The 18,104-nt window shown below is 44.8% G+C and overlaps 1 protein-coding gene across 3 annotated transcripts in view; it reads left to right on the forward strand.

Annotated features, from left to right (window-relative positions):
- The window catches only part of eif2b3 (eukaryotic translation initiation factor 2B, subunit 3 gamma), a 217,330-nt gene that overhangs the window by 45,176 nt on the left and 154,050 nt on the right, over positions 1 to 18,104 (forward strand). For all 3 annotated transcript variants that reach the window (XM_072510728.1, XM_072510727.1, XM_072510729.1), the window contains exons 4-5: positions 2,507 to 2,666; positions 17,992 to 18,103. In XM_072510728.1, the coding sequence (XP_072366829.1) occupies positions 2,507 to 2,666; positions 17,992 to 18,103 (272 nt within the window). The remainder of the gene's footprint in view (positions 1 to 2,506; positions 2,667 to 17,991; position 18,104) is intronic.

Genomic DNA, 18,104 nt, shown 5'->3' on the forward strand with positions numbered 1-18,104 from the left:
GCTTTAAAAACATTTTTTAAAATAAATTTAGAGTACCCATTATTTTTTTCCAATTGAGGGGCAATTTTGTGTGGCCAATCCACCTACCGTGCACATCTTTGGGTTGTGGGGGTGAAACCCACACAGACACAGGGAGAATGTGCAAACTCCACACGGACAGTGGAATTGATGCTCCTCTTGCTGGTCGTCTGACGTCCAGGATCTCTGAACCTGGTTCACTCTACATCTTCCTCACCTATATTGCCTCTGCCTTCACCCTGCTCTATCTCCAGTCACCCCTCTTTTATCTATCCGTCGTAATAGTAAATTAAAAGTTTCATGGTCTAATACCACTTTTAATAAAGCAGGGTATTTGATTTTAGGTGAACCATCCCATAGGAAATCTTCTGATAATCGCAGACAAATATTGCAGCCATGTTTAGTTTATGTAAAATTCCTGAAGAGGGTTCTTAATTAATCGCTGAATATAATTGGGGGTTTGAATTATTCCAGTTTCAAATAGCAATGTACATTGTTGAAGATGATGAGCGTTAAAAGTTTTTTTTTAACTATGGAAAGGATGACAGAAGCTGAGCAACACAAAAAGTGATAAAATTCTAGAAATGAAAAATATACATGTAACTTAATATCGTTTTGAAAACTTGTAAACAAATAATAATAATCTTTATTGTCACAAGTAGGGCTTACGTTAACACTGAAATGAAGTTACTGTGAAAATACCCTAGTCGCCTGTTCAGGTACATGGAGTGAGAATTCAGAATGTCCAAATTACCTAACCTGCACATCTATGGACTGTGAGGAAACCGGAGCACCCAGAAAAAACCCACGCAGACACTGGGAGAACGTGCAGACTCTGCACAGGCAGTGACCCAAGCCGGGAATTGGACCTGGGACCCTGGCGCTGTGAGGCAACAGTGCTAACCACTGTGCTACCGTGCTGCCGAATTGCATTGGATCTTGGAGCATCTGTAAATGTGACCAGTCTCTTATTGTAAGAATAGGATGAATTAAGTAATAAAAACAGAAAATACTAGAAATGCGCTGCAGGTCAGGCAGCATCTGTGGAGCGAGAAACAAGGGCGAAGGGCGGCATGGTGGCACAGTGGTTAGCACTGCTGCCTCGCGGCACCGAGGACCCGGGTTCGATCCCGGCTCCAGGTTACTGATGTGCAGGGTAGGTGAATTGGCCTCACTAAATTGTCCCTTAAGTGGAAAAAAACTATTGGGTACTCTAAATTTTTAAAAAAGCTTTACAGGGCGATAATCCTTCAGCAGAATCGGATATGTTAGAAACATTCTTTGATTCATAAAATTTTCTCATTTTATTTAATAGATGCACTCCTCTTAACTTTAGGCAACATAATGTCTCTCGCTGTAAGAAAGCCCTTTTTTGTTGAAGCATTGAATGAAAAGGTTTGGGCAAGGTTTCTTTATTTTTTGATAATCAATATAAAATATTGCCAAAGAGTTGATGAATGTACAGAAGTAGTTAGTTAGTAAATAGTGAACTTTAAAATGTTCATTGCCTCTGGATTTGCATCCAGGCTGAATGTGATGCTTATCGGTGCTAATTCACTGGATTTCCTAACCTGAAATGACTTGTCTCTGACGCAGTGGAAAGGCAATTAAAAAAAGATCTTGTCTAAGTTTAACAAAGATTACAATTGTTTTCAGTGTGACAGATACTCTCTTTAGCGATCATTCGCTAACGAGTATGATTGTCCACCTACTCTAATTAATGCCAGAAGCATATCAATCAGCTTGTTGCAATAGTTTTCTTTTGTTAATAAATTTAGAGTACTCAATTCTTTTTTTCCCAAATAAGGGCAATTTAGCGTGGCCAATCCACCTACCTGCACATCTTTTGGGTTGTGGGGTTGAGACCCACGCAGACACGAGGAAAATGTGCAAACTCCACACGGACAGTGACCCAAGGCCGGGATCGAACCCGGGTCAACAGCGCTGTGAGGCAGAAGTGCGAACCACTGTGCCACCGTGCTGCCCATGCTTGTTGCAGTAGTATATATAAGCTGCCTCTGAGTCAGTATATTGTGGGATCAAGCTCAACACTCGAGAACACAAACCAGAATGACACTGAGGGAGTATTTCATTATCCTTGTCTTTTGGGTGAGACTACAATACACCCAGATGACGTAAATGATCTGATGTCACGATCAAAGGAGGAGCTGGGGCATCTCCTGGCCATTTTGTGCATCTCAATCTGCATAATCAAGAACAGAATACCTGGTTATTTTATCTAATTCGCTCTTTTTGAGACTTGGATGTGTTAGTTACTTGCTGAGTTTGACCTACAAAAAAATAACAGTTAGGATTTAATGAACTGTGCAGCACAGTGGTGCTATCTGATTTCAGAGGCACTATATAACCTCATTTCTTTTCTGTCCTTTTTCTTCCTTTTATCTCTTCCTCTCGATTCTGGCAGGACCATGTTCTGGGGAAAATCTGCATGTTGTATTGAAATGCCCTCTTTTTTTTCTTTTCACAGACCGATGTTTTGGTGGTCAGTTGTGACCTCATCACTGACGCAGCCCTGCACGAGGTGATAGACCTATTCCGTGCACATGATGCCACAGTGTCGATGTTGATGCGCAAGGCACATGATTTTACTGAACCTGTGCCAGGCCAGAAAGGAAAAAATAAAGAAGGTAAAGTTTTCCCAGGAGGAAAAAAAACATACGCAATTGACTCATGAAAATATCAGCAGAAGGTCTAATAGACAACCACAAACTCCTTATGGAAGTTTCTTCAATGTTGCGCCATAGGTGTTGTAGACAGTGATCTTTATGGTCATGGAGACAATAAGCTAAATTTTCATCTTATTACCTGGCAATGTCCGTTGAAATCAGTGGAGATGAAAATCTGTGTGTCTGTATAATGGGTCACCCATTTGTTACACCAGATTTACGTTGGGTTGGGAAGTTGAAAATCTATCCCCACCCTTTTACTCAGAGAAGAAATTCGAAATAAAATTTCATCTGTCTGCTTTCAGTCTACTTTCATTGGGCAAAAGGGGCGCATTTGCAAACCAGCCATCCACCTGTCGGAGTCAGTGCAAGGCCCAATTAATTTTTGTTGTGGAGCCTCATTGGAATAATTTAAACTGCCAGAACTGAATTATAGAAATTACAATGCAGAAGGAGGCCATTCAGCCCATTGAATCTACACCAGCCCTTAGAAAGAACAGCCTACAGCTCCTCCCTATCCCCATAACCCAGTAACCCCACCTAACCTTTTGGACACTAAGGGGCAATTTAGCATGGCTAACCCACCTAACCTGCACATCTTTGGACTGTTGGAGGAAACTGGAGCACCTGGAGGAAACGCACGCAATGAACACTGCTAGACAGCTGGTGGATCACTTGCAAGTGTGTGCATCTTGTGCCTCCTCTGCAAAGCTGAACCCAGACGATACATCAGAAAGGTGGGAGGTTTGGAAAGAGTGAGGGTCAGGGGGCAAGTCCAGGGGTGCAGATAGTTGAAAGCAAAGGGACTGATAACAGTTGGGAAGATTGACCTATAAAGATCACTGCAACAGTGTTTTTTGCTTGCTGTTTCTGGAGAAGCATGCACTAGTCCTTTTTAAGGACAGGAAGTGGAATGCCAAAATTGCACCAGTATGGAAGTATGGAATCATGATTTCATATCGTGAATAGGCTGTCTCCTGCCTGTTTCGATTACAAGAGAGATTATAGTGTGTATTGTAAAGAATCTATATCATTTATTTTAGAAAGGCAAAAAAGGCTTTAAAAGGATGAATTAAATCGCAATGCGAATGTCATAGAGTCATAGAGCATAGGAAAGACCCTTCGGCATATCGCGCTTGTGTCGGTCAAAAAAACCCACTTAAGTATTCTAATCCCATTTTCCAGCATCGCAAGTGCACATCCAAATTACTTCTCAAATGTTATGAGGGTCTCTGCCTCCACCTCCCTTCCAGGCAATGAGTTCCAGATTCCCATCACCCTCTGGGCAAAAAAACATTTCCTTATAACCCCACAAACCTCGTGCCCCTTACCTTAAATCTATGCCCCTTGGTCATTGATCCCTCCACCAAGGGGAAAAATTTCTTCCTGTCTATCTATCTATGCCCTTCATAATTTTACACATTCCAATCATGTCCCCTCTCAGTCTCCCCTGCTCCAAGGAAAACAACCCATCTTTCCAATCTCTCTTCATAACTAAAATTCTCCAATCCAGGCAACATCCTGGTAAATCGCCTCTGCACCATTTCCAACGCTATCACATCCCTCCTATAATGTGGGTTCCAGAACTGCACACAGTACCCTAACTATGGCCGAATCAACGTCTTGTACAGTTCCATCCTAACCTCCCTGCTCTTAAACTCTATACCTCAGCTAATAAAGGCAAGTGTACCATTTGCCTTATTAACCACTTTATACACCTTAAAGGACCGGTGTACATGGACAGCAAGGTCCCTTTGATCTTTGGTGCTTCCCAGGGTCCAGCTGTTCATCATGTGCCTTACCTTCTTTGTCCTGCATAACTGCATCACCTTACACTTATCTGGATTGAATTCCATTTGCCACTGATTAGCCCATCTTACCAGCCTGTCTATATACTTTCTTCATGATTTACCACCCACCAAGTTTAGTATAATTTGTGAACTTGCTGATCAGCCCTCCTACATTCAAGTCTAAATCATTTACATAAACTACAAACAGCAAGGGCCCCAACACTGACCGTGGGACCGCACTGGACACAATCTTTCAGTCAGCAAAACACCCCTCAACCATCACCCTCTGCTTCCTGCCACTCAACCAATTTTGGGTTCAACTTGCCAAATTTCCTTGGATCCCATTGGCTCTTAACCTTCGCCATCAGTCACCTATGTGGGACCTTACCGAAAGCCTTGCTGAAGTCCAAGTAGACTACATCAAATGCATTGTCCTCATCTACATACCTGGTCATCGTTTTGAAAAATTCATTCAAGTTGGTCCGACGTGGCCTCCCCTTAACAAAACCGTACTGACTGTTCTTGATTAATCCCTGCCTCTCCAAATACAGATTGATTCTGTTTCTCAGAATTGCTTCAAATAGGAGACTTCCGGGAGCGGCCATGGAGGAGTAGGTCACACATTTGATAGCTCCAGCCTGTGATGGATCTTTGGACCTTTTCCTCCTGTTTTTTTCTGGATTTTATTGGATAAATCGGTGACGAGTGAGACAGTGAGGAGAAATACCCCTCCAGTGTGTGGAGAATTGGACCAAAAGTGGGCGTGTGAGAAGACAAAGTTCTATAAGAAAGATGCGAGCAGAGCTGGCAACGCAGGAAAGCATGGCGGAGAAGCAGGACCGCGGGGAGACGGCACAGTGGTCGACAGAGCAGCTGAAGTTTTTTTTAGATTGCTTCGCCAGGCTTAAGAAGGACACGCTGGACCCGATCAAGGATTCGATTGATCAGGTGGTGCAGAATCAAGAAAACCACGGACGTGCGATCCAGGAGGTGGAGAAAAAGGTGTCCGAGCACGAGGAATACGTAACCGTGCTGGAGACCAAGGTGGAGACGATGAATGACCGCCAGAAAAGAATGCAGGAGAAGCTGGAGGACCTGGAGAACAGGTCCAGGAGGCAGAACCTGAGAATCGTCGGCCTCCCTGAAGGCAGTGAGGGATCGGATGCGAAGGCCTATGTGACAAACATGCTGGAGACGTTGATGGGGACTGAGGCATTCCCTCGGCCCCTGGAAGTGGATAAAGCGCACAGAGCCCTCGCGAAGAAGCCCCGAGCAAAGGAGCCGCCGAGGGCGATGGTGGTACGTTTGCACCGATTCCTGGACAAGGATCACGTTTTGCGGTGGGACAAGAAAGAACGGAGCAGCAGGTGGGAGAATTGTGAGCTGCGCATTTATCAAGACCTGGGCGCGGATTTGGCCAAGAGGCGAGCTGGGTTTAATCGGGCAAAAAGGGCCCTCTTTAAGAAGGGGGTGAAGTTCGGGATGTTGTACCCATCCCGTCTGTGGGTCACATATGAGGAACGGGATTTTAACTTCGAAACCCCAGACGATGTATTGACTTTCATCAAGGAGAAAAGACTGGATGTGAACTAAAGATACTGAATCTTTGGAGAGTATTGTAGTGGCGATTTGTTGAAAATCACTTTTGTGTTGGTTTGAATAAGTAGTGTTATGTCCAATAAGGTGCGGTTTTGATGGCAAAAGTTAACTTTGTATTACTGGGAGCTGGTTGGAGGGGGGTTGGTTCCTGTGGTTGTTTTTTTTTTCTGTGGTTGTTTTTTCACTGTTTTTTCTGATATTTGTTTACTGGGGAATGTGATGCTTTGAAGATGTTTGTCCAAGTGGGGGGGAAGAGGACAATGGGGAGACAGACTGTTTGTGGAGGGGAGCCGCCGACCAGGCTGATTACATGGAACGTTAGAGGGTTAAATGGGCCAGTCAAGAGGGCTCGCGTGTTTGCGCATTTGAGGGGGCTGAAGGCGGACATGGCAATGTTACAAGAGACACATCTAAAGGCTATAGACCAGACTAGATTGAGAAAGGGGTGGGTTGGCCAAGTATTCCACTCAGGCTGGACTCAAAGACCAGGGGGGTAGCAATCTTGATCAATAAACAAGTGGCATTTGAGACAGGGAGAATCATTCATGTCAGACACGGGGGGGGGGGGGGGGGTAGGTACATAATGGTGAGTGGGAAGCTGGAGGGGGTGCAGGTGGTACCCGTGAACGTGTATGCTCCGAATTGGGACGATGTGGAAGTTATGAGGCACGTGTTAGGTAAGATCCCAGACTTAGAGTCACATATCTTGATCATGGGGGAAGATTTTAATACAGTCATTGATCCGGAATTGGACCGGTCAAAATCCAGGACAGGATGGGTGCCAGCCGTGGCAAAGGAATTGAAGGAGTTTATGGAACAGATGGGTGGAGTAGACCCATGGAGGTTTGCACGGCCAAGGGCGAAGGAGTTTTATTTTTTCTCCCATGTCCACAAGGTATACTCTCGCATCGACTTTTTTGTTTTGAGCAGGGCTCTAATACCAGGGGTGGTGGATACTGAGTACTCGGCAATCGCAGTGTCGGATCGTGCCCCACATTGGGTGGATCTACAGGTTAGTTTGGAGAGAGGACAATGCCCGCTATGGAGGCTGGAGGCGGGGGGTTGTTAGCGGATGAAGCGATCTGTGGGCGGGTGAACAAGTCCATCCAAAACTAAGTGGAAACAAATGATACGGGGGAGGTCTCTGCAACAACAGTTTGGGAAGTTTTGAAGGCAGTGGTCAGAGGGGAATTAATCTCGATACGGGCCCACAGAGAAAAGGCGGAACAAAGCTTTTTGTCTTGCGCTCTCAGGACAAACTCGAGAATGCCAAATGTTAAATGATCACAACAACTTAAATTGCAGGAGAAATTGGTTGACAAGTCGGCTCTGATTGGCTAAGGCTTTGCCGTAAGAGAAAGCAACTGGGAATTATAGGTTCTCCATGCTTCTGGGTCATTCACAAAAGGTTGAATAATTGGATTGGATTTGTTTATTGCCTCGTGTACCGAGGTACAGTGAAAAGTATTTTGCTGCGAGCAGCTCAACAGATCATTTAAGTACATGAGAAGAAAAGGGAATAAAAGAAAATACATAATAGGGCAACACAACATATACAATGTAACTACATAAGCACTGGCATCGGATGAAGCATACAGGGTGTAGTGTTAATGAGGTCAGTCCATAAGAGGGTCATTTAGGAGTCTGGTAACAGCGGGGGAAGAAGCTGTTTTTGAGTCTGTTCGTGCGTGTTCTCAGATCTCTGTATCTCCTGCCCGATGGAAGAAGTTGGAAGAGTGAGTAAGCTGGGTGCGAGGGGTCTTTGATTATACTGCCTGCTTTCCCCAGGCAGCGGGAGGTGTAGATGGAGTCAATGGATGGGAGGCAGGTTCGTGTGATGGACTGGGCGGTGTACACGACTCTCTGAAGTTTCTTGCGGTCCTGGGCCGAGCAGTTGCCATAGCAGGCTGTGATGCAGCCCGATAGGATGCTTTCTATGGACAGATTTTTGGAGATGTGCACCCCTAGGAATTTGAAACTGCTAACCATCTCCACCTCGGCCCCGTTGATGCTGACAGGGGTGTGTACAGTACTTTGCTTCCTGAAGTCAATTACCAGCTCTTTAGTTTTGCTGGCATTGAGAGCTGGTAACTTGACCATTGCCACTTGACCATATTCCTTTTGTTTGCAGAGAACGGGTCCCTGCAACTGAATGGAAGTTGCTTCCACCAAGTGTAAATGAGTCACGCTGTGAGCATGATTTATTATCTTAAATTGGTTGTTAGTGTAGCTATTAGTGCTCTCAGGATTGACCAGCAAATTGTGGCAGATTGCAGAATCCCATGCAATGCTAGACATATCGTTTTGGGTTTTGTACAAAGAACAAAGAAAAGTACAGCACAAGAACAGGCCCTTCGGCCCTCCAAGCCTGCGCCGACCATACTGCCGTCTAAACTAAAATCTTCTACATTTCCGGGGTCCGTATCCCTCTATTCCCATCCTATTCATGTATTTGTCAAGATGCCCCTTAAGCGTCACGATCGTCCCTGCTTCCACCACCTCCTCCGGCAGCAAGTTCCAGCACCCACTACCCTTTGTGTAAAAAACTTGCCTTGCACATCTCTAAACCTTTCCCCTCACAGCTTAAACCTATGCCCCCTAGTAATTGACCCCTCTACCCTGGGAAAAAGTCTCTGACTATCCACTCTGTCTATGGCCCTCATAATTTTGTAGGCCTCAATCATGTCACCCCTCAACCTTCTTCGTTCCAGTGAGAACAAACCAAGTTTATTCAACCTCTCCTCATAGCTAATGCCCTCCATACCAGGCATCAACCTGGTGAATCTCTTCTGCACCCTCTCTAAAGCCTCCACATCCTTCTGGTAGTGTGGCGACCAGAATTGAACACTATATTCCAAGTGCGGCCTAACTAAGGTTCTATATAGCTGCAACATGACTTGCCAATTTTTATATTCAATGCCCCGGCCAATGAAGGCAAGCATGCCGTATGCCTTCTTGACTACTATGTTGCCCCTTTCAGTGATCTCTGGACCTGTACACCTAGATCTCGCTGACTGTCAATACTCTTGAGGGTTCTACCATTCACTGTATATTCCCTACCTGCATTAGACCTTCCAAAATGCATCACCTCACATTTGTCCAAATTAAACTCCATCTGCCATCTCGCCGCCCAAGTCTCCAAACGATCTAAATCCTGCTGTATCCTCTGACAGGCCTCATCGCTATCCGCAATTCCACCAACCTTTGTGTTGTCCGCAAACTTACTAATCAGACCAGTTACGTTTTCCTCCAAATCATTTATATATACTACGAACAGCAAAGGTCCCAGCACTGATCCCTGCGGAACACCACTAGTCACAGCCCTTCAATCAGAAAAGCACCCTTCCATTGCTACTGTCTGCCTTGTATGACCTAGCCAGTTCTCTATCCATCTTGCCAGCTCACCTCTGATCCCGTGTGACTTCACCTTTTGTACCAATCTGCCATGAGGGACCTTGTCAAAGGCCTTACTGAAGTCCATATAGGCAACATCCACTGCCCTACCTGCAGCAATCATCTTTGTGACCTCCTCGAAAAACTCTATCAAGTTAGTGAGAGGTGACCTCCCCTTCACAAAACTGTCCTGCCTCTCGCTAATACGACCCCTTGCTTCCAAATGGAGTAGATCCTGTCTCGAAGACTTCTCTCCAGTAATTTCTCTACCACTGCGTAAGGCTCACCGACCTGTAGTTCCCTGGAATATCCTTGCGACCCTTCTTAAACAAAGGAACAAAATTGGCTATTCTCCAGTCCTCCGGGACATCACCTGAAGACAGTGAGGATCCAAAGATTTCTGTCAAGGCCTCAGCAATTTCCTCTCTTGCCTCCTTCAATATTCTGGGATAGATCCCATCAGGCCCTGGGGACTTATCCACCGTAATATTTTTCAAGACGCCCAACACCTCGTCTTTTTGGATCTCAATGTGACCCAGGCTATCTGCACACCCTTCGCCAGACTCAACATCCACCAATCCTCTTTGGTGAATACTGATGCAAAGTATTCATTTAGTACCTCGCCCATTTCCTCTGGCTCCACACATAGATTCCCTCCCCTGTCATTCAGTGGGACAACCCTTTCTCTGGCTACATAGAATTTTTTACATAGAATTTACAGCGCAGAAGGAGGCCATTCGGCCCATCGAGTCTGCACCGGCTCTTGGAAAGAGCACCCTACCCAAGGTCAACACCTCCACCCTATCCCCACAACCCAGTAACCCCACCCAACACTAAGGGCAATTTTGGAAACTAAGGGCAATTTATCACGGCCAATCCACCTAACCCGCACATCTTTGGACTGTGGGAGGAAACCGGAGCACCCGGAGGAAACCCACGCACACACGGGGAGGATGTGCAGACTCCGCACAGACAGAAACCCAAGCCGGAATCGAACCTGGGACCCTGGAGCTGTGAAGCAATTGTGCTATCCACAATGCTACCGTGCAAGCCCGTACCGTGCTAGCCCGTACCGTGCTTGCTTTTTATGTACGTGTAAAAAGCCTTGGGATTTTCCTTAACCCTATTTGCCAATGACTTTGAGACCCCTTTTAGCTCTCCTGACTCCTTGCTTAAGTTCCTTCCTACTATCCTTATATTCCACACAGGATTCATCTGTTCCCAGCCTTCTAGCCCTGACAAATGCCTCCTTTTTCTTTTTGACGAGGCCTACAATATCCCTCGTTATCCCAGGAAGCAAAATGTGCCATATTTATCCTTCTTCCTCACAGGAACATGAGGTCCTGAATTCCTTTCAACTGACATTTGAAAGCTTCCCACATGTCAGATGTTGATTTGCCCTCAAACATCCGCCCCCAATCTATGTTCTTCAGTTCCCGCCTGATATTGTTATAATTAGCCTTCCCCCAATTTAGCACATATACCCGAGGACCACTCTTATCCTTGTCCACCAGCACTTTAAAACTTACTGAATTGTGGTCACTGTTCCCGAAATGTTCCCCTACTGAAACTTCTACCACCTGGCCAGGCTCATTCCCCAATACCAGGTCCAGTACAGCCCCTTCCCTAGTTGGTCTATCTACATATTGTTTTAAGAAGCCCTCCTGGATGCTCCTTACAAACACTGCCCCGTCCAAGCCCCTAGCACTAAGTGTGTCCCAGTCAATATTGGGGAAGTTGAAGTCTCCCATCACAAGAACTTTGTTGCTTTTACTCCTTTCCAAAATCTGTCTACCTATCTGCTTCTCTATCTCCCGCTGGCTGTTGGGTGGCCTGTAGTAAACCCCCAACATTGTGACTGCACCCTTCTTATTCCTGATCTCTACCCATATAGCCTCGCTGCCCTCAGAGGTGTCCTCCCGCAGTACAGCTGTGATATTCTCCCTAACCTGTAGCGCAACTCCTCCGCCCCTTTTACCTCACCCTCCCGCCTGAAACATCTAAATCATGGAATGTTTAGCTGCCTTCCCTCAACCAGGTCTCTAATGGCAACAACATCATAGTTCCAAGTACTAATCCAAGGTCTAAGTTCATCTGCCTTACCTGTTATACTTCTTGCATTAAAACATATGCACTTCAGGCCAGCAGACCCGCTGTTTTCAGCAACATCTCCCTGTCTGCTCTTCCTCAGAGCCATAGTGGCCCTATTTCCTAGTTCTCCCTCAATGTTTTCACCTTCTGACCTATTGTTCCGGTGCCCACCCCCCTGCCATACTAGTTTAAACCCTCCCGTGTGACACTAGCAAACCTCACGACCCAGGATATTTATGCCGCTCCAGTTTAGATGCAACACGTCCTTCTTATACAGATCACACCTGCCCCAGAAGAACTCCCAGAGGTCCAGATAACTGAAACCCACCCTCCTACATCAGCTTTTAGACACGTGTTTAGCTGCTCTATCTTCCTATTTCTAGCCTCACTGGCACGTGGCACAGGGAGTAATCCCGAGATTACAACCCTTGAGGTCCTGTCTTTTAACTTTCTGCCTAGCTCCCTGAACTCCTGTTGCAGGACCCCCCTTCCTGCCTATGTCGTTCGTACCAATATGTACCACGACCTCTGCCTGTTTGCCCTCCCCCTTCAGGATGCCCGCTACCCGTTCTGAGACATCCTGGACCCTGGCACCAGGGAGGCAACATACCATCCTGGAATATCTTTCACGTCCACAGAAGCGCCTATCTGTGCCCCTGACTATAGAATCCCCTATGACTATTGCTCTTCTGCGCTTTGACCCTCCCTGCTGAACATCAGAGCCAGCCGTGGTGCCACTGCTCTGCCTGCTGTTGTTTTCCCCTGATGGCTATTCCCCCCGACAGTATCCAAAGAGGTATTATACCTGCTCGAGAGGGGGACAACCACAGAGGATTCCTGCACTGACTACCTGCCCCTTCTGGTGGTCACCCATTTCTTTGCCTGTACCTTGGGTGTGACTACATTTATATAACTGCTATCTATGATGCTTTCCGCCACCTGCATGCTCCTAAGTGCATCCAACTACTGCTCCAGCCTCCCGGACCTGCCACATCTCACAGTCTCACCCCCCCCCCCCCCCGGTTCTCTCCCCCCCCCCCCCCCCCCCCCCCCCCCCCCGGTTCTCTCCCCCCCGGTTCCCCCCCCCCCCCCAAGTCGGATCACTCAGAATATCAGAATATCTATCACTTACCTGTTCCCAAGCTGCTCCCCGGCTCTCTCTCCGCCGAGAATGAAGGCCGCTGGAACCTGGTGGTAAGATTTTATATCACCTACCTTCCCAGGGTGCTCCCTGGTTTTCTCTCTGCTTCCCTGAATGCACTCTGGATCTCTCCCTGCTGATTACCAGTTACAAAGCCAAACGAAGGAAACAGAACAAAAAGGGAAACAGCACCTCCTCTCACTCCGCGCCAAATTACCAAGCTCCAATTCCCACTCAGGCTGTGTCTCCTTCACCTGCTCAAAGCTTATGAGTGCGCTTTCTGTCTGTCTTCTATACAGAACCCAGCTAAACAAGATGACTCACACTATTTAAGCTTCAAACAGAAGAATACAATGTACACCCTTGTGCCACAAAACAGGCCTCAGGTGACTGACAGATAACTACCTCTCAGCAATTAGGGTGGGGGCAGCTTCAGCCAATCAGACACTGAACTAGACACTGACCTTTTAACTGAAAAACTGAAAGGTTGTAGGTATGGACTAGTAAAAGCATCCTATCGGGCTGCATCACAGCCTGCTATGGCAACTGCTCGGCCCAGGACCGCAAGAAACTTCAGAGAGTCGTGAACACCGCCCAGTCCATCACACGGACCTGCCTCCCATCCATTGACTCCATCTACACCTCCCGCTGTCTGGGGAAAGCGGGCAGTATAATCAAAGATCCCTCCCACCCGGCTTACTCACTCTTCCAACTTCTTCCATCGGGCAGGAGATACAGAAGTCTGAGAACACGCACGAACAGACTCAAAAACAGCTTCTTCCCCACTGTTACCAGACTCCTAAATGACCCTCTTATGGACTGACTTCATTAACACTACACCCTGTATGCTTCATCCGATGCCAGTGCTTATGTAGTTACATTGTATATGTTGTGTTGCCCTATTATGTATTTTCTTTTATTCCCTTTTCTTCTCATGTACTTAATGATCTGTTGAGCTGCTTGCAGAAAAATACTTTTCACTGTACCTCGGTACACGTGACTATAAACAAATCCAATCCAAAGTATGGTCTGTCCCTGACTATTATGAACAGAAGGAACATATTGGATTTGATCAGTTAATTGCTGGGCCGAATGCCCAATGTACCTGGCTTCACACTGAATTGCATACACAATGTTGCATAGTTGTGTGGTGGATAGAACATCTGTTTGGATTGACTGGTATTCTGTTAGTGAGAAATATCACTTGTGTCATCACTGTATGGTAGCTGCATGAAACGGTTTGTTTAACATGTTCAAATCTAAGTCATTAATGTAACATCATCAAATGCAACAGTCAGTTTGCATACAGCAAGTTCCAACAAACAGTTGTGAGAAAAATGACTAGATAATCAATTTTGGTGATGTTGAATAAATGCTGACCAGGAAACTGGTAGAACTCCTCTGCTCTCCAAATTGTGCCTTGGGATCTTTTATATCTGGCTGAGGAAAAATGGAACCTTGGTTTACTATTTAATCTGAAATTTGCTGCAATAGTGCTCCCTTGGTACTGCAATGGGGTGTTATCCTAGATTATATACTAAAGCCTACACAATGGAACTTGAACTTAGGACCTACTGACTCGGAGGTGGGAGTGTTCCACTGAGCAAAGGCTGACAATTATGGATGAGGCAGGCCATTTGGCTCACCTCCATTTTTCCATCCAGAAATGTTAAAGTCCTTCATTACAGCACCCAATTAGTTCATAAATGATTTCAGGGGTTTTGCTTCTACTTCTGCTAGGTAATTACATATGTTGATCACTTTGTAAAGAAATGTCTGATATATTTTACTATCTTGAATCTGTTACTTTTTCCAGATTTGTTTTTGCTAAGCTGTTGCAATCTTGTATACTTATATGCTCACCTTTCAGGCGTATTCTTTCAAGGTTGAAGAGCATGGGCTTTCAACTTGACTAAAAGCTCTAAGTCAGGATCTGAATCATGTAGATTTTCTCTGCACTGACCCTGATGTTGAGTGTCTTCTTGAACTGGATGCACTTCTCAAGGTGTGGTCTAATCAGAGTATTCAAGCTTATCACAATTCCTCTAATTCAGTTCCATTGTTTTGACTATATAATTCAACTTTCCATTTGTCTTCCATTGGAACTCTGAAGAAGAGCCATATGGACTCGAAACATTAACTCTTTCCATATATGCTGCCCAGACCTGCTGAGTTTTTCCAGCATTTTCTGTGTACTTGTTTCACATTTCCAGCATCCAGGATTTCCAGGATTTAGCTTTAATTCCATTGGTCTTGTGGATTTCTGCTCATTTGATTAGACATTGAGTGCTGAACTAACTGAGACTTGTGGGGCTCTTTTAGCTTCATGCTTAACTTCAACACCTTTATGAAGTTTATGTGTTCCCCATTTTTCCTTCCAATGTTTAGTGCTTTACATTTGTCTGTATTGAACTTAAGCTGCCACAGTTCTTCCAAATTACTTGGATTTAAAATAAGACCAAAGTCTCTATTATTTTCTGGGAATTATTACCCTTCTTGACTGTAGTCATGTTGCACTCTTTCAAGTCTATTGGTGGCTTTGTAATGTTGAGTGATTCCAGCACGGTAGCATTGTGGATAGCACAATTGCTTCACAGCTCCAGGGTCCCAGGTTCGATTCCGGCTTGGGTCACTGTCTGTGCGGAGTCTGCACATCCTCCCCGTGTGTGCGTGGGTTTCCTCCGGGTGCTCCGGTTTCCTCCCACAGTCCAAAGATGTGCAAGTTAGGTGGATTGGCTATGCTAAATTGCCCTTCGTGTCCAAAATTGCCCATAGTGTTGGGTGGGGTTGCTGGGTTATGGGGATAGGGTGCTCTTTCCAAGAGCCGGTGCAGACTCGATGGGCCGAATGGCCTCCTTCTGCACTGTAAATTCTATGAAATCTATGATTCCTTCATGAAGATTGTCAGAGCCTCCACATATCCTACAGTCTTCTTTCGCTTTCTGGGTTTAAATGCCGTCCATTTGAGGATTGTGTCTCTCTATCTGTTAGTTGTCAGTTCTATTAAAGGAAATAATTCAGAATGTTTACTGTCTGGTACTTATGTTCTATTCGAGCCTGGTACTTGTGCTCTGTTTGAGCCAATTTGCATATTTTATGACTTTATTTCTTCTCTGGCCACCTTTGTGTATGCTTTTGTTATCTCTAGACGTAACTATTCCAATGCTCTCTTGTCAGCCTCCCATTTTGCACCCTCCATAACCAAAGTTCTGCTGTCTGTGTCCCAACTCCACTTAGAAGAACAAGGGCAATAGTTACATAAGAACACCACCCAGCACCTGCAAATTTCCCTCAAAGTCACACAGCATCCTTTCTTGAAATATGTATTGCTATTCCTTCATTGTTGCTGGATTGAAATCCTGGAGCATGTGAAAACCCCTAACAGCACTGTGGGTTTAACTACACAACATGATCTTCAAAAGAAAGGTGACACTTCATCATTACTTCAAGGGCGATGAGTGATGGAAAGTAAATTGGGACCCACTATTTCTGTGCATTGCTGCCTGCTCCTTAAGCAGCTTGATTTTTAAAATTCAAATGTCTCATGGGCTTGTCCATACCATCTTAGTAACCTCTAGCCTTACAGGTTCTGTGTGCTCCTTCAATTCTGGTCTTTACACATCCTGGTTTTCACCTTTATGGAATTGATGGCCATCAGCTGCCTAGGTCCTAAACTCTGGAATTTTATCCCTAAACCTCTCTACCTTTCTACTTATCTCCTCCTTTAAGGTGCTCCTTCCAACCTACCTCTTTGACCATGTTATTGGTCACCTAGCCGAATATCTCCGTATGTCAGTTTTTGTCAAATTTTGTCTGATAATGACCATGTGAAGTGCTTTGGGACATTTACTATGTTAAATGTACTACTAAGCAAATATTGATGATGAAACACTGAAACAGTTACAATTTATACTTCGTACCTATGATAATGCTTTTCTCCTAGATCCTCCTTTAATTCCAGTAACCTTTTTAACATCCCTTTCCTATTGAATTTGTAATGGCTGTTTTTGTTCTGAATTTGTTAATCTGTTTAGGGCCACATCTGGAGCTGGCTTGCTTTCAGTCATGTATTTATCTGAATGTTTAGCATTGTGCTTTTAAGGATTTTCCACTGTCTTCCACTGAATCTAATTTCAATTCTATTCCAATCAATTTGGTTACATTGTTGCTTCATTTTATGACAGTAACCCATTTGAGTATAAAGCGAGCTCCTGGTCTTCTGTAGAATTGATCCAGTACAGTCGTTGTCCTAGATTGGATCATTCGATTGCAGCCCCATCTGGAAGCTGAGTCTCTCAAGTTTGCTGCTTCCTTGTTCCATATATGTTATATTTCTTTTTTTTAAATAAATTTAGAGTACCCAATTCATTTTTTTTCCAATTAAGGGGCAATTTAGCGTGGCCAATCCACCTAGCCTGCACATCTTTGGGTTGTGGGGGTGAAACCCACGCAAACACGGGGAGAATATATGCTATATTTCTAAAATGACAACAGTAAGGCATTTACTTTTACTGCTGCTCTTGAGCATAGTCGAGAGCCAGATTACCTCCTGACATGAACAGGGAGAACTGCTCACAGTTCACACTTGTGATGTCTCTATTACTTGACATTGAAGATAAAATACCTGTTTGTAAACTGCCAATCAATTATTTTATAGTACACATTAATGGTTGGGCCGAAATCTCACTTTATTTTACTTGAATGCATTGATTTTAATGATTTCAGTTTCTGTTCTTGGGACATAAGAAAATAACGGTCCTGATGCCACCTGGGAGAGGCAAAGACATAAAGACCTAAGGGCTATTAGAGGAGGAAGAACATCTGGAATATTTGTCTCTGACCTGCTTAGATGATCAAAACTAGTTCAGGTGCCCACATTGACCATTATATATATCCTTGTACAATTTAGAGACTTCATTCACCACATGAGCTGAAAATTTGTTCTTTAGATTTACAGTCCGCTGAGAAAAGAACTGCCTCACCTTAGCCGTACTTTTGTGAAACTTTTGCGCATGACTTCTGGACTTTCCCAAATTACCAAGGACACAATCTAGTCTATTTTAGACTTCTATCATCCTTAAACGTACACTTTTCAAATGTGAATATACCGAGCTTTTTAAGCCTATATGAATAACAACGGTTGTTAAAGCTGGGAATCATTCTTGAGGCCCTTGCGTGAACCATTTCTGAAGCTTCTGTATCACCCAGAAATCGTGATTGACATGGCTGAAATGACAAGTTTTTAAAAATAATTTTTGGTTAATGTATGCAGCTGAACAAAGGGACTTCGTCGGAGTTGATGACACATGCAAACGTCTACTTTTCATGGCTAATGAAGCTGACTTGGATGATGAGCTTGTCATTAGGAAGTCCTTGATGCAGAAG

The sequence above is a fragment of the Scyliorhinus torazame genome, chromosome 7 (assembly GCF_047496885.1).
Source record: "Scyliorhinus torazame isolate Kashiwa2021f chromosome 7, sScyTor2.1, whole genome shotgun sequence".
Taxonomy (NCBI): Eukaryota; Metazoa; Chordata; class Chondrichthyes; order Carcharhiniformes; family Scyliorhinidae; genus Scyliorhinus; species Scyliorhinus torazame.